Source organism: Danio rerio, chromosome 5, assembly GCF_052040795.2.
Source record: "Danio rerio strain M-AB ecotype USA chromosome 5, GRCz13ab, whole genome shotgun sequence".
Lineage (NCBI taxonomy): Eukaryota > Metazoa > Chordata > Actinopteri > Cypriniformes > Danionidae > Danio > Danio rerio.
The window spans coordinates 1,980,334-1,995,000 of record NC_141025.1 but is presented as its reverse complement, the minus strand read 5'-3'; the positions used below and the strand labels follow the sequence as shown (position 1 = coordinate 1,995,000).

Below are 14,667 nucleotides of genomic sequence, written 5' to 3'. Positions count from 1 at the left end.
AAGGGACTAATACAAAGGAAAATTAATTAAATTAAATAAATTTAAAGAAGAGCATCAAAATGAAGCACACAATCAGTATTTTTTTCTCTCATGAGTCTTTTGTATTTATTTTATTTAACTTGTGATCAATAAAACATAATTAAATTAAATTACATAATTTTATTATTTATATAATTTAATTTAAATATTCAATTGCATAAGAACGATGTATTTAATTTAGTTTTTTAATAGAAAAAGAAAAAAGATTTTTCATTAATTACAGAAAAAAAATGTAATTAAATATTTGTAAAAGTTAAAAGTAGTGTAATAATAATTTGTTAATCACACTCTCCAATTGTTATTGATATATGCAATATTTTAATATGGAATTACATTTTATTTTTTACAGTTTTCTTATGAAATTTAATTTTTTAGAAATAATTTATGCTGATATTTAATTTAATTATTAGATTTTTTATGTAATCTAAATTATTTAGATTTTATTAATCACACCCTCCTAGATTAATTATAAAATAATTATTTTGCTATGCAAATTAATTTAATTTAATTTAATTTAATTTAATTTAATTTAATTTAATTTAATTTAATTTAATTTATAAATTGTACCTCTGTCTGAGACCTGCTGATTTCATGGAAACAAAATAAAGGTCCTAACCATGTGCAAAAGTAAACCAAATAAGTAAACATTTTATATCTTTCTACAATAATTATTAAACGTTTATTAATAATATTTCAATTTTTTACTAACAAATGGTTTTCATGAGTCCGAAAAACACAATAACTAACACACTTAAATCAAGAAAAACAACAGAATCATTCAAAAAGATTAGAATATATTTAAATAATTTATTTATATGCATTAATAAAATGCTAAACTCAAACTATATCATATGAATATAAATGTTTTTGTTTCAAATAATTGCATAGAATCAAGAAAAATGCAGAAGATATTTCAGGCACTGATATTCTCAATATACTTCATGTTTCCCTTCAGTTTGTTGCATATTATAAAAGATCCACGATCCACTGATCTGCCGCCGCTCTCCTGTCAAAACACATATGAATATAAAGATATAAACATTTGACCTTTAAGAAACAGATCATCATATAAATTATTCTGGTTGAGTTTGACTTTATGATAAATACGAACAGTATATGTGGAGATAATACTGTATTTCCAGATGAAACTGAATATTGAGTAGGGGCGGGGTTTATTACAATATGGTGATGCATTTCTGACTGAAATTGAAAATGGAGTAGTGGGCGGGGTTTTATTTCAGTATGATGACATTTCCAATTGAAACTGAATATTGAGTAGGGGCGGGGTTTTATTTCAGTATGATGACATTTCCAACTGAAACTGAATATTGAGTAGGGGCGGGGTATTATTTTAGTATGATGACACATTTTCAACTGAAACTGACTATTAAGGGGTGGGGTTTTATTTCAGCATGATGACATATTTCCAATTCACACTGAATATTGAGTAGGGGGCGGGGTTTTATTTCAGTCTGACGACACATTTCCAGCTGAAACTAAATATTGAGTAGGGGGCGGAGTTTTATTTCAGTATGATGACGTATTTACAGCTAAAACTGAATATTGAGTAGGGGCGGGGTTTTATTTCAGTCTGACGACACATTTCCAGCTGAAACTGAATATTGAGTAGGGGGCGGGGTTTTATTTCAGTATGATGATGTATTTCCAGCTGAAACTGAATATTGAGTAGGGGGCGGGGTTTTATTTCAGTCTGATGACACATTTCCAATTGAAACTGAATACTCAGCAGGGGCCAGGGTTTTATATCAGTAAGATGATGTGTATGTATTATCGTCTACCCCTATCCCTACCCCAACCCTAAACCCAACCTTCACCTTAATGAAAAATTTTAGTTATTGTTGTACAGGTTCAAATAAATTAGGCTAAATTGATGCGAGTAACCACAGCTGTATCCCATTTAAACTTAATCCCGAAAATAAGGAGGAAAATGGCTTTTTGCAATGCATGATAAACTATTATTGCAGTTCTGTGTCTGAATCCCCTGAAAAAACACACGCGTTGTGACATCCCATGCAAAACCAAATTTAGGATCAAAGGAAAGCAGAAGAACCACAGACTCTTTCCTCAATCCTGCTTTTAGCTGACTGTCTAATATTTTCCCTTAAAGGGGCAGTACACTTCTTGTTTACTCACTTGTTAAAACCGGTTTGAGTTTCTTTCTTTTGTTGAACAGAAAAGTAGGTATTTTGATAAATGTTGCAACCAGGTAAGAACTTACTATCATAATATGTCTTTTTCTACTATAGTTGTCAATGGCTAACAGTTTCCAACATACTTCAAAATACTTTCTTTTGTGATAGTGGAAATAATAAAGATTTAAGATTAAACTTAATGAGCATTTTGAGGAGTTAATGTATAATGTTAAATGTGTTAAAACGTTATAATAGCTTTACTGTTCTTATATTAATATCTTTAAGCTATTTATATTTTAGTAAAATAGTATTTTTTAAATTTTGTTTGTGATTTAAAAAAAAAACGCATCTATACCATTTTATATAATATAATATGGGGCGACACGGTAGCTCAATGGTTTAGCACAGTCACCTCATAGCAAGAAGGTTGCTGGTTTGAGTCTAGGGTGGGCCAGTTGGCGTTTCTGTGTGGAGTTTGCATGTTCTCCCTGTGTTGGCAAAATATGTTAAGCCACACCCCTTTAAGACGTTAGACCAACTGCTGCATCATATTCTGTTTCAGCTGGAAATATGTCATCATACTAAAAAAAAAAACACCCCCTACTCAATATTAATTTTCAGTTGAAAATACATCATCGTACAGAACTAAAACTCCGCCTTCAATATTCAGTCTCAGTTGGAAATACATTATCAGACTGAAATAAAAAACCACCCCCTACTTAATATTCAGTTCATTTAAAGTTAAAAATATGTCATCATGCTGGAATAAAACCCCGCCCCTACCCAATATTCAGTTTCAGCTGGAAATACATCATCATGCTGAAATAAAACCCCGCCCCCTACTCAATATTCAGTTTCAGTTGAAAATACATTATCATACTGAAATAAAACTCTGCCTATACTCAATATTCAGTTTCAGTTGGAAATACATCATCATACTGAAATAAAACCCCGCCCCCTACTCAATATTCAGTTTCAGTTGGAAATACATCATCATACTGAAATAAAACCCCGCCCCCTACTCAATATTCAGTTTCAGTTGGAAATACATCATCATACTGAAATAAAACCCCGCCCCCTACTTAATATTCAGTTTCAGCTGGAAATACACTGAAATAAAACCCCGCCCCCTACTTAATATTCAGTTTCAGTTGGAAATACATCATCATACTGAAATAAAACCCCGCCCCCTACTCAATATTCAATTTCAGCTGGAAATACGTCATGATCAAGCGGCAACCTCCCGCTCTCCCTCAGGAAGCCAATACGGAAGTAACTAAAACTGCAATTCATCCGAAATTCCGCTAGTCCTGGCCGCTCCTGGCTCCAAAACAGAGCAAATTTCAATTGAGCCCACTGTTAGAATGGCCGACTTTACAGCAGAAATAAAGGTGTTTACAGCCTGCTACAAAAAAAGATTTAGGTTAACACAGCTAATATTACCCTTCATGACAACTGTGAGGGGGGTGAATTTTTTTATAACTCATCCGTTTCTTTTATATTAAGTTATATTAAGTTTGCATAATTAAGGGCGTGGCCACTTGAGTGACAGCTAGGTCTCGCTGGTCGCCGTCACGTCACCTCAGCTGAATTCGGCAGATTAGCCACTGAACTCTGCATATTTATCGTATTTCTGTGTTGTTTTATGTGGCTTTACACAGTCAACTGCATTTTGAACTTGTTTCCTACACTTATTTGATGGAATGTCATGCTGAGTGCACGTTATTGTGCTCACAAACCATTCACGTGGCCTCCGTTTCCCATGTGAGTAAAGTTATTTACTTATCTACCATCTCTATACATGTATTTGTTTTATTTAAGATCATTTATGGTTTATATTTAGAGCTGTAATGCACTGCAGAATCTGTCAGATTGATTAGCTGTAGGCTGTAGATCAGTCATCTGAAGCGTTGTCATACAGTGTTAAGCTGGATTTCATCAATAGTCTTACAGTAACTAACACAGACTATATCTGAAGTGTTTGGATGTAATTTGCGTTTTCCTCCTGTTGAAAAACGTCATAAGAACAATGTTTAGTGGCTCAAAGTATTACAGCAGTGTTTTTAAAAGTCTAAACACTTTATTGATTATAGTGTACAACCAAGCACAAGTGGTCAGAACACAAACGAGTCGCAGGTGATAAAGTATTAAGCGTTCTCCCAAAGTAAAGTGTGTCTGAACCAGGTCCAAGCTAAATGCTAGCAGGTGTCTGTAGCTCCGCTCACTCTCCGCCTCTTTGCCCATGTTTGGTATCCCGCCGTGGGTGTGATGACGCGTGACCAAAATGGCGACGGTTGGCCACGCCTACTTGTGGCTTCTTTTGCGCTCTTCAGAAACCTATGGGTGACGTCACGGATACTACGACCATATATTTTACAGTCTATGGTCATGATACTGAAATAAAACCCCGCCCCCTACTTAGTATTCAGTTTCAGTTGGCAATACATCATCATACTGAAAAGAAACCCCGCCCCCTAATCAATATTCAGTTTCAGTTGAAAATAAGTCATCAAAGTGAAATAAACTCCCATCCCTACTCAATATTCAGTTCAGTAGGAAATACGTCATCACACTGGAATAAAATATTATTTTACTATATGATAATACTTTCATATTCAACGACTACTAGATTGCAACATTCTTCAAAATATCTTCTTTTTGGTTATAAAGATTTGCAACTATCTTTTTGGGTGAACTGTCCCAGTAAGACAATAAAGCATGATTATTAGATAAAAACAGTTGCATAATGCAAAGTACAAACTGCTTTTCTTTGCATTCGTTGCTGGACTTCCTGTTTTATCCTCATTCCTCTAAAGCCAACTTCCTGTTGATGTAAAAGAGTGGATCAGGCCTGCCAAACAGCTCTCCGGATGCAAGTCCAGCGCTGCAGGCTAAAAATAATGTGCCACACAGCTGCGTGTATGACTATGGAGAATCAGAGGGTGAAATGAGTTTGTATTTGAATAGTAAAAGAAGCTGCACGCCGCCTCAGGACACACACACAAATGAGCTCACAAATAATCATGGCATTGTCATAAACACTGTTGAGAACACACTGTAGACTGCTGTAATAGACACTCACACTCTCGCATTTGACAACAAAAGTGCCCGCACCAAAATTTGAGTTATTTTAATATGAATTAGTGTTTATTAACAGTTTGAATTATTTAGTATTTAAATATTTGGGTCAACTGAAACTGAATATTGAGTAGGGGGCGGGGTTTCATTTCAGTTTGATGACGTATTTCTAACTTAAACTGAATATTGAGTAGGGGGCGGTGTTTTATTTCAGTATGATGACGTATTTCCATCTGAAAATGATTATTGAGTATGGGGCGGGGTTTTATTTCAGTATGAAGACATATTTCTAAACTGAAACTGATTATTGAGTAGGGGGCGGGGTTACATTCCAGTACAATGATGTATTTCCAACTGAAATTGAATATTGAGTAGAGAGCAGGGTTTTATTGCAGCATAAGGACAAATTTTTACTGGAAATGAGTATCAAGGAGGGGCGGGTTTTTAATTCAGTGTAATGACATATTTCCAACTGAATCTTAATATTGATTAGGGGCGGGGTTTATATCACTATGATGATGTATTTACAGCTTTAAATGAATACTGATTAGAGATGGAGTTTCATTTATTATGATGCATTTCCAACTGAATCTGAATATTGAGTACGTGGTGGGGTTTTATTTCAGTCTGATGACCTATTTCCAACTGAAATTGAATATTGAGTAGGGGCGGGGTTTCATTTCAATATGATGACGCATTTCCAAGTAAATTTGAATATTGAGTAGGGGGCGGGGTTTTATTTTTTACTATGATGACGAATTCCCAACTGAAACTGAATATTGAGTAGGGGGCGGGGTTTTATTTCATTATGATGATGTATTTCCAACTGAAACTGAATACTGAGAACAGGGCGGGGTTTTATTGCAGCATGAGGACATAAGTTTAACTGAAAATGAATATTAAGTAGGGGGCGGGGTTTTATTTCAGTGTGATGACGTATTTCCAACTAAAAATTGAATATTGAGGGGGGGGGGCGGGGTTTCATTTCAGTATGATGATGTATTTCCAACTGAATTTAAATACTGAGTAGGGGGCGAGGTTTTATTTCAGTATGATGATGTATTTCCAACTGAAACTGAATAATGATAAGGGGGTGGGGTTTTATTGCAGCATGAGGGCATATTTTTAACTGAAACTGAATATTGAGTAGGGGCGGGGTTTTATTGCAACATGAGGACATATTTTTAAAGGAAATTGAATATTGAGGAGGGGCGGGGTTTTTATTTCAGTGTGATGATGTACTTCCAACTAAAACTAAATATTGAGTAGAGGGCGGGGTTTTATTTTTGAGCTCCTCCTCTCATCTGTCACTCACATAAATATAATGGTTGGAGGGGCGGAGCTAAACATATTTTGCCCAATGAGCGTCCTCAAAGAAGGACTGCCATTCGAGAACAGAAGCAGATGGTCAGATTTTAATTAAAGATTACTAGAATAAAAACTATAGCATAATAAACAATGTACATTTAAATTTCATGCAGACTGTACTTGTATTTTATTTTTGTAACAAAAAAGCAAGCACAGTCAACCACAGAATCATTGCATTAGAAATAAATCTGCAGTGCATTATTGTGTACCTTCAGTCTACAGCAGAGTGCATGAGCGCGGCTCTCTGAACGGGTTACTGGCGGCTGGAAGCCCCACCAGCAGCGCATCTTTACTGGCGTTCTGGAGGCAGTACTCCTGCAGATCTGCTGCGGCCTGAGAAACCTGCATACGAACACATTCACAGCTGGTTTTATAACTTATTTAATGTTTTTGACAACTGTAAGGCTCCTTTAAAGCCAAAGTGAAATGTGAAGAGAGCTCAAATTAGATTTCTAATCATAATAGTTTTAATAACTCATTTCTAATAACTGATTTATTTTCTCTTTGCCATTCATTTAGTCATTATCTTGTCGGCTTAGTCCCTTTATTAATCTAGGGTCACCACAGCGGAATGAACCGCCAACTTATCCAGCACGTTTTTACGCAGCGGATGCCCTTCCAGCCACAACCCATCTCTGGCAATTCTCTTTGCCGTGATGACAGTAAATAATATTAGACTAGATATTCTTCAAGACACTTTTATACAGCTTAAAGTGACATTTAAAGGCTTCACTAGGGTAATTAGGGTAAAGTTAGGGTAATTAGGCAAGTCACTGTAAAACAGTGGTCTGTTCTGGAGACAATCCAACACTGATATTGCTGAAGGGTGCTAATAATATTGACCTTAAAATGACTTTAAAACAATTAAAAACTGCTTCTATTCTAGCCGAAATAAAACAAATCAGACTTTCTCCAGAAGAACAAATATGAGAGGAAATACTGTGAACATTTCCTGAATCTGTTATTTGGGAAATATTTGGAAAAAAGAAAAGAAACTCACAGGAGAGCGAGTAATTCTGACTTCAGCTGTACATTTATTATTTAAACTATATTATTAATTTAGTTTTCTGCTGTCCTTGACATTATAAACCCCACATGAGCACAAATCAAACAGAAGAGAGCATCAACATGTGGGGAATTCTTCTCGTGTTTTTCCTCTATTGCACAAAATTCGGAAACAATCATACAAAATCTTTATCTTTAGTCAAAAAGCATTATTACGGTATTATGGTTTACTGTTGTGTTTTTGCAATGTTGGAAATTCATTTTAATTTAATTTAACAATAATTAAATACTATTACTACTAATAATAATACTATTTTTCATGTTGTTGTTGCTCTTCTTATTATTATTATTATCATTCATTCATTAATTTTCCTTCAGCTGAGTTCCTTTATTCATGAGTGGTCGCCACAGCGGAATGAACCGCCAACTAATCCAGCATATCGTCACCTAAGAATTATAAGTTTCTATCTGACATTTTTTTCAAAATTGAGCTATTGACATATTCTAATTAAATGACAACTTATTTACATTATGGGATGTTTTTTTTAAGATGTTTTCATTTTAAGACTGTTTATTTAAAAAACAAATGTTACACACACACTGTCACACACACTGTTTGCTATGGAATGCAAAAACTTTAAGACTCAATATCATTATTCAGAACGCAGAGAGAACCTTATAAATACAAGGTGACGAAATGTTTTACATTTAGCCTTTCAGCTGCAACTTAGCACTGGGAAACATCCATACACACTCATTAACACACACACTTTTAGTTCATCAGTTCCCCTATAGCGCATATGTTTGGACTGTGGGGGAAAACCCACGCCAACACGGAGGAGAACATGCAAACTCCACACAGAAACACCAACGGACCCAGCTGGAGCTTGAACCAGCGACCTTCTTGCTGTGAGGCCACAGTGCTCACCACTGAGCCACCGTATCGCCCAATTATTCATCCATTCATTTTCTTTATTAATCAGGGCTCGCCACAGCGGAATGAACCACCAACTTATCCAGCATATGTTTTACACAGCGGATGCCCTTCCAGCCACAACCCAACACTGGGAAACACCCATACACACTCATTCACACACTCATAGACTACAGCAAATTTAACTTATTCAATTCACCTATACCAGCATGTGTTTGGACTTGTGTGGGGGAAACCGGAGCACCTGGAGGAAACCCACGCCAACACGGGGAGAACATGCAAACTCCACACAGAAATGAAAACTAACACAGTCGGGACTGGAACCAGCCACTTTCTTGCTGTGAGGAAACAGTGCTAACCACTGAGCCACTGTGTCACCCATTATAAGTATTATTAATTAAATTATTAATACATAAATTATAAAATATTTATTTTTATTTTAAAAAGGACACACACAGCATTATTAGCGTTATTATGGTTTACTGCTGTGTTTTTGCAATGTTGAAAAATTAATGTATTTTAATTTTATTTTAATAGTCATAAAATACTACTAATACTGAAATAATAATAATAATAAAAATAAAAACAATATTTTTCTTATTATTCATATGATTAATTAAATAATTATATTTGTTTTAATTTCATAAAGCACACAAGGCACACATTAATTCAAATTAGCATCATTACGGCTAACTGCTGTCTGTTTGTAATGATGGTAACTATTTTTTATTTTAATTTAATAATAATAAAATACCACTACTGCTACTGATAATAATATTTTTTTAATCTTCTTTTCATTATTATTAATTAAATAATAATAATTTAAAATATATATTTTTACTTAAAAAGGACACTAAGCACACATTATTTGATATTACATTTATGTCCAACAAGTAAATATGCCAGATTTAGTTCATGTTTTTAACCAGTTCCTAACTATAATTATCAGGTTTTATAAATATAACAAAAATTGGTGTTTTGGTGACAATATTAATATAATATTAATAATAACAACAACAACAATGTAGAAATATGTGAATCTGAAACAATTAGCAGAGGCATCGTCAACATATATTTCAAATTATGAAGTTATACATTCATATTCAGCAACACATTTATTATAATATTGTATAAAACACCCACGTACACTCAATTTTGTTAGTTGTAAATGTTTACGACAGTCAATATATTATAATAGACAAACAAACAGCAGAACTGTGACTATCATCGAGTAATAGTGTGCTAATTTGATGATCGAAACACAACAGCTCCACTGAAAGTTTGTTTTGAGTTACTGTACATCCCTGTACACTGAATTAGCTGTATATATGAGAGATGTTTTGGTGTCTTACTTTGATTCTCTCCACGCTGGCCTCCAGTTTAAGCTGCTCCACACTCCGTCTCAGGGTCGTCAGGTTGGAGTTTGAAGACATTATGAAGATTAATGTCAATATTTTCCTCAGCAAAGAAGAAATTAAGCGTTTCTGGTGATCGTCAGATTCATGTGTGAGACGGACGGTTGATCTGCGGACACACACAGAGGAGCAGCGGGGGCGTGGTGGTAGGCGCGGCTTGTAGTGGGCGTGGGTAAGGGCGTGGTCGTGAGCGTGGGGTGGATGCGCAAAATCAAAATTTCATATAACTTTAGACATTTATTTGGCTAAAATGAGTGATTCAAAGAGTAAACTTGTATTGGAATTCCATATTAACAGAGGTTAACTGGAAGAAAGCATGGCAGGCTGCTACTGAACACATATTGTAACTATTTCTAATAAAGTACACTGTAAAAAATATTTATTAATGAACAGTTTTCGTATTTAGTGATTCACACGTGTTTATTTCCGATTGTAAATAGCATTATGGGATGTTAATCTCTGCTCTGTCCACTTGTGATGTTGATAATTCAACTCTACAGTTTAACAAAGTGACTTTTATTGACATTTTAGTGGTTTATTGTAATATAATGCATAAAAAATCATATATAGAGGGAAATAAGTCTGTAAAGAAAATGTACTGGCAGGTTTTGTTGCGTAATATGCAACACCAACCCAGATTATATAAAACTTTAAACTATTAAACTTGTTCATAAAAGTCACTTTCCAACTTTTAAAGATGTTGGAAGAAAGAAAAAGAAAAACAATAAACCACAAAATATGGAAAACTGCTCATTTATTATTATTTTTAAAGTTTAAGAGGAATTAATTTAAAGACATTACACAAAATATCCTCACCTAACATGTTGTTCTCTAAATTTGTGTATATTGAGAAAGAAAGTTCCTTTAGTAACAGCGGTGAGGATGTCATTTAGTCAAAGTCAAGTCAAAGCTTTATTGTCAATTCAACCACATGTATAGGATATACAGAGAAACGTGCATAACAGATGATTCATTCATTCATTTTCTTGTCGGCTCAGTCCCTTTATTAATCTGGGGTCGCCACAGCAGAATGAACCGCTAACTTATCCAGCAAGTTTTTACACAGCGAATGCCCTTCCAGCTGCAACCCATCTCTGGGAAACATCCACACACACACTCATACACTACGGACAATTCAGCCTACCCAATTCACCTGTACCACATGTGTTTGGACTGTAGGGGAAACCGGAGCACCCAGAGGAAACCTACGCGAACGCAGGGAGAAAATGCAAACTCCAAACAGAAACACCAACTGACCCAGCCGAGGCTTGAACCAGCGACCTTCTTGTACCTACTGCACCACTGCTTCGCCCCATAACAGATGATATTAATTGAAAAAGTTGAATTTTTAAAATTACAATTAATACAATTACACATATAAGAAATCTAAAAATCTAAGTTAAATAACAATTTATAAACAATACAATTACACTTAAAGGCACTTATTTACTTGTTGATTGCGAAGTCATTTTGAAAAGATTGTTTATATATGTATTCTGCTGAAATTAATCTGTTGATAACACCAAATGTGAAATATATTATTTGTCACGTTAAAAAAATGTTCAAAATTTAATTTTTCTATCATAATTTTCAAACACAAATGCAGACTTTTAAAAATCTAAAGGTTTTTTTTAACAAATATATTCCTCTATTGAAATATTTTTAAAAGAAATGTAAAATCGATTGTAAGTTGTTACGAATATGTATTGGCACCCTATGAATGTCTTACATTTAGTTTATTTTTTTGTTTGTTTTTTAATGATATTCAAGTATCTTTGAAACGTTTTTCTTATGCCTGTTTTTTCTGAAATTGTCCTTTACAAATGCAAAAAAATATATAATAATAATATAAATGAGAGCTGCAAGCAGCAGTGAAAGGGACCTCGCACCTGGGCTCACCGCCGCCCGGCAGTGTTGCTGTCACACAACCAGCGATCGGTTCCCAGAGGATCGCTGGTTCTCACACGAACTCTCATGACTACATTTCCGCATTTCCCAGGACTACATTTTCATACATGCACTGCTCCCAAACACGCACGCCTGCTCATTCATCTATCCTGATTGCAATCATCAGCTGGACCTTGTTCACAGACTGATATGACTCCATTCATAAGCCACTCTTTGACGCTTCCAGTTTGCCGAGTCTTGTTTGCATTTTGTGACATTACAACGCGTTTCCCTGTCTTGTTTCTCCGTGTCTCGATCCTAGCCTTGTACCCTTGTTATCCTGTTTAGCCGCCTGCCTTTCGACCTTTTGCCTGTTTAAACGTTTATGATTCTGGACTGCCTTAATATACCCATTTGCACCTGCTGACCACTGCTTGCCTGACATTGAATAAACTGCATATTGGATCTTACCTCCTGTTGTCCTCTGTCACTCCACCCAGTCGTAATAGTTGCCAGACATACGATAATTATCATATTTGTACGATAATTTCGACCTCTGTATGATGTACGATCATTAATACAGCATTCATCTGACAGCTCCATCTGCGATAGCACCCTCCCAACAGATATTGGATAAGACAAAATGGCCAAGCATCCAGCCCCAAATATACAGCTATCTTACTGAAACTCCAAGTGATTTTACAAGAAAGAAGTTAAAGACCTACAAGTCTTTGGATGCCTACAATGCTGTTCTGTGTGGTCATGTTCTGGAAATAATGCTCCATGATGACCAGATTCAACACTATGTAGAGCTGAAAACCGAGGATCTGCCCAGCCAAAGACAAGGAAAGAAGACAGAGCTGTACAAGGCCTGGGTCATCATCAACAAGCAGAACTACTGCATTCTCACAGTGAACTGCACCTCTACAGCAGGATATGTGGACACACATGTTTATATTTCATTCTGAGCATTCAGTGTGCGCAGTTTAATTCAGCATATTTAACTGTTCTTGCTGAAATCATTGCTGCAATCAAACATGAGTAACGTGTCTGATTCAGCATTGCGTGAACTCATCTGATATAACATAAGAACTGCAGAGTCCAGCATTTCTAATTAGGTCCTCACTCCATTCAGCTCTTCTGATGGCTGTTGTCATTGAAAGCAGTGTGGTGTACGGTAAAAGTTAAGTTTTCAATTTTTGCACTCGATTTTGGCATCCTACCACATGGATGCTATTGCAGGCGGTCTTTTTCTGCAACCAGTATGCGCGGTTGAACTCGTGTGACAAAGGTTGGTATTTCCTCCAAAACAAACATGCATTTTCGTCACTTCTGGGGCGTGTTCAAAGTGTTGTGAGTTTTCAGGCATGTTTTAACCCTCAAAATCACGATTCATTCTGGAGAAGAAGAAGAAGAGGAAACGGAGCAATTCCAATAGGGCCTACACACCGTTCCGGTTCTCTGTCCCTAATCAGTAGCGTAGCGCAAAATGCAGGGATCACTGACGGGGCCCCCTGATGAAAGGGGGGGGGGCAACACGGGGAAGCCTTCACAAACTGAGGAGCGATCACAAACCGAAAGCGGCGAGAGTGTCAAAGTAGCCGGAAGTCATTAATTTTCAATGAGAACCGGCGGCGAGAAACAGCGCGGCGCGTCTTCTCCTGTGTGGGCGTCGAGGAGAGTTGAAATCAAGTCAACTTTATGGTAATGAGCTATGACGCGGTTCGGCGGCGAGCAATCAGAATGAAGTAGTCCACCGCTTGAGAGGAGTTCAGAGAACACAGACCTGTGAACTTTGGTTCCGACCACAGATGTTCCCAGGAGTTTGATTATTGTGGTTTCTGGATTTTCAATTATTGAAAATCGTGAGGACACGGGGCCCCATAATCACGCGGGGCCCCCCCGCAGTGCGTGCCCTGTACGCCACTGTCCCTAATAAACGAATTGGCCATGAATAGTCATTTAGCAACCTTACCATGTATTTTAATGATACTATTGACAAAGTCTATGTTTGAATTGTTCATTCATTCATTCATTTTCTTTATGGCTTAGTCCCTTGATTAATCCGAGGTCGCCACAGCAGAATGAATTGCCAACTTATCCAGCATTTGTTTTCACGCAGCGGATGCCCTTCCAGCCGCAACCCATCTCTGGGAACCCCATACATTCTCATTCACACACAAACATACACTACGGACAATTTAGCCTACCCAATTCACCTGTCCCGCATGTCTTTGGACTGTGGGGGAAACCGGAGCACCCAGAGGAAACCTACGCAAACGCAGGGAGAATTGTTTATTATAATACTTATCATTATTATTTTTTGTAGTATTATTATTAGTTGTATAATAATAATAATAACAATTAAATAATTTTTTTATTGTATTTAAATGTATATTTATTCATATATTTTTCAGCAGACAGTGAAGGCTTGGAAATGATTTGTGGATAAAATGCTCATTGTTACCAAGTGTATGATAAAAAAAAGATTCACTTGTAAGTCATTTTGTATATTTGTTCTTAAATATTTAAATAAATAAATGAACATATTATGTGTTCTTGTTGTTAACATTATTAGGCCGTATTTACGATACATTCTGAAAGCATATAATGAAGAGATAAATCAGTAAATGAATGAACGGTAATATATTTTGTGCGAAGATCATGCTCATAAATTACTCAGGAAGTCTTCAAAACACAAAACATGTTAAAAACAGAGCATCATTATTATTATTATATTATTATTATTATTATTATATTATTATTTAATTTTTCTTTTTCCCGGTAA

The 14,667-nt window shown here is 35.8% G+C and overlaps 2 protein-coding genes across 3 annotated transcripts in view; both read right to left on the bottom strand.

Annotated features, from left to right (window-relative positions):
• dnm1a (dynamin 1a) overlaps nucleotides 1-14,667 on the bottom strand; it is a 582,590-nt gene that overhangs the window by 237,887 nt on the left and 330,036 nt on the right. The window lies entirely within an intron of this gene.
• Nucleotides 766-10,140, bottom strand: gng10 (guanine nucleotide binding protein (G protein), gamma 10). Its single transcript, NM_001205026.2, is given in 3 exon segments — nucleotides 766-1,045; nucleotides 6,848-6,980; nucleotides 9,930-10,140. Coding segments are annotated over 2 exon segments (207 nt in total). The 5' UTR covers nucleotides 10,011-10,140; the 3' UTR covers nucleotides 766-1,045; nucleotides 6,848-6,854.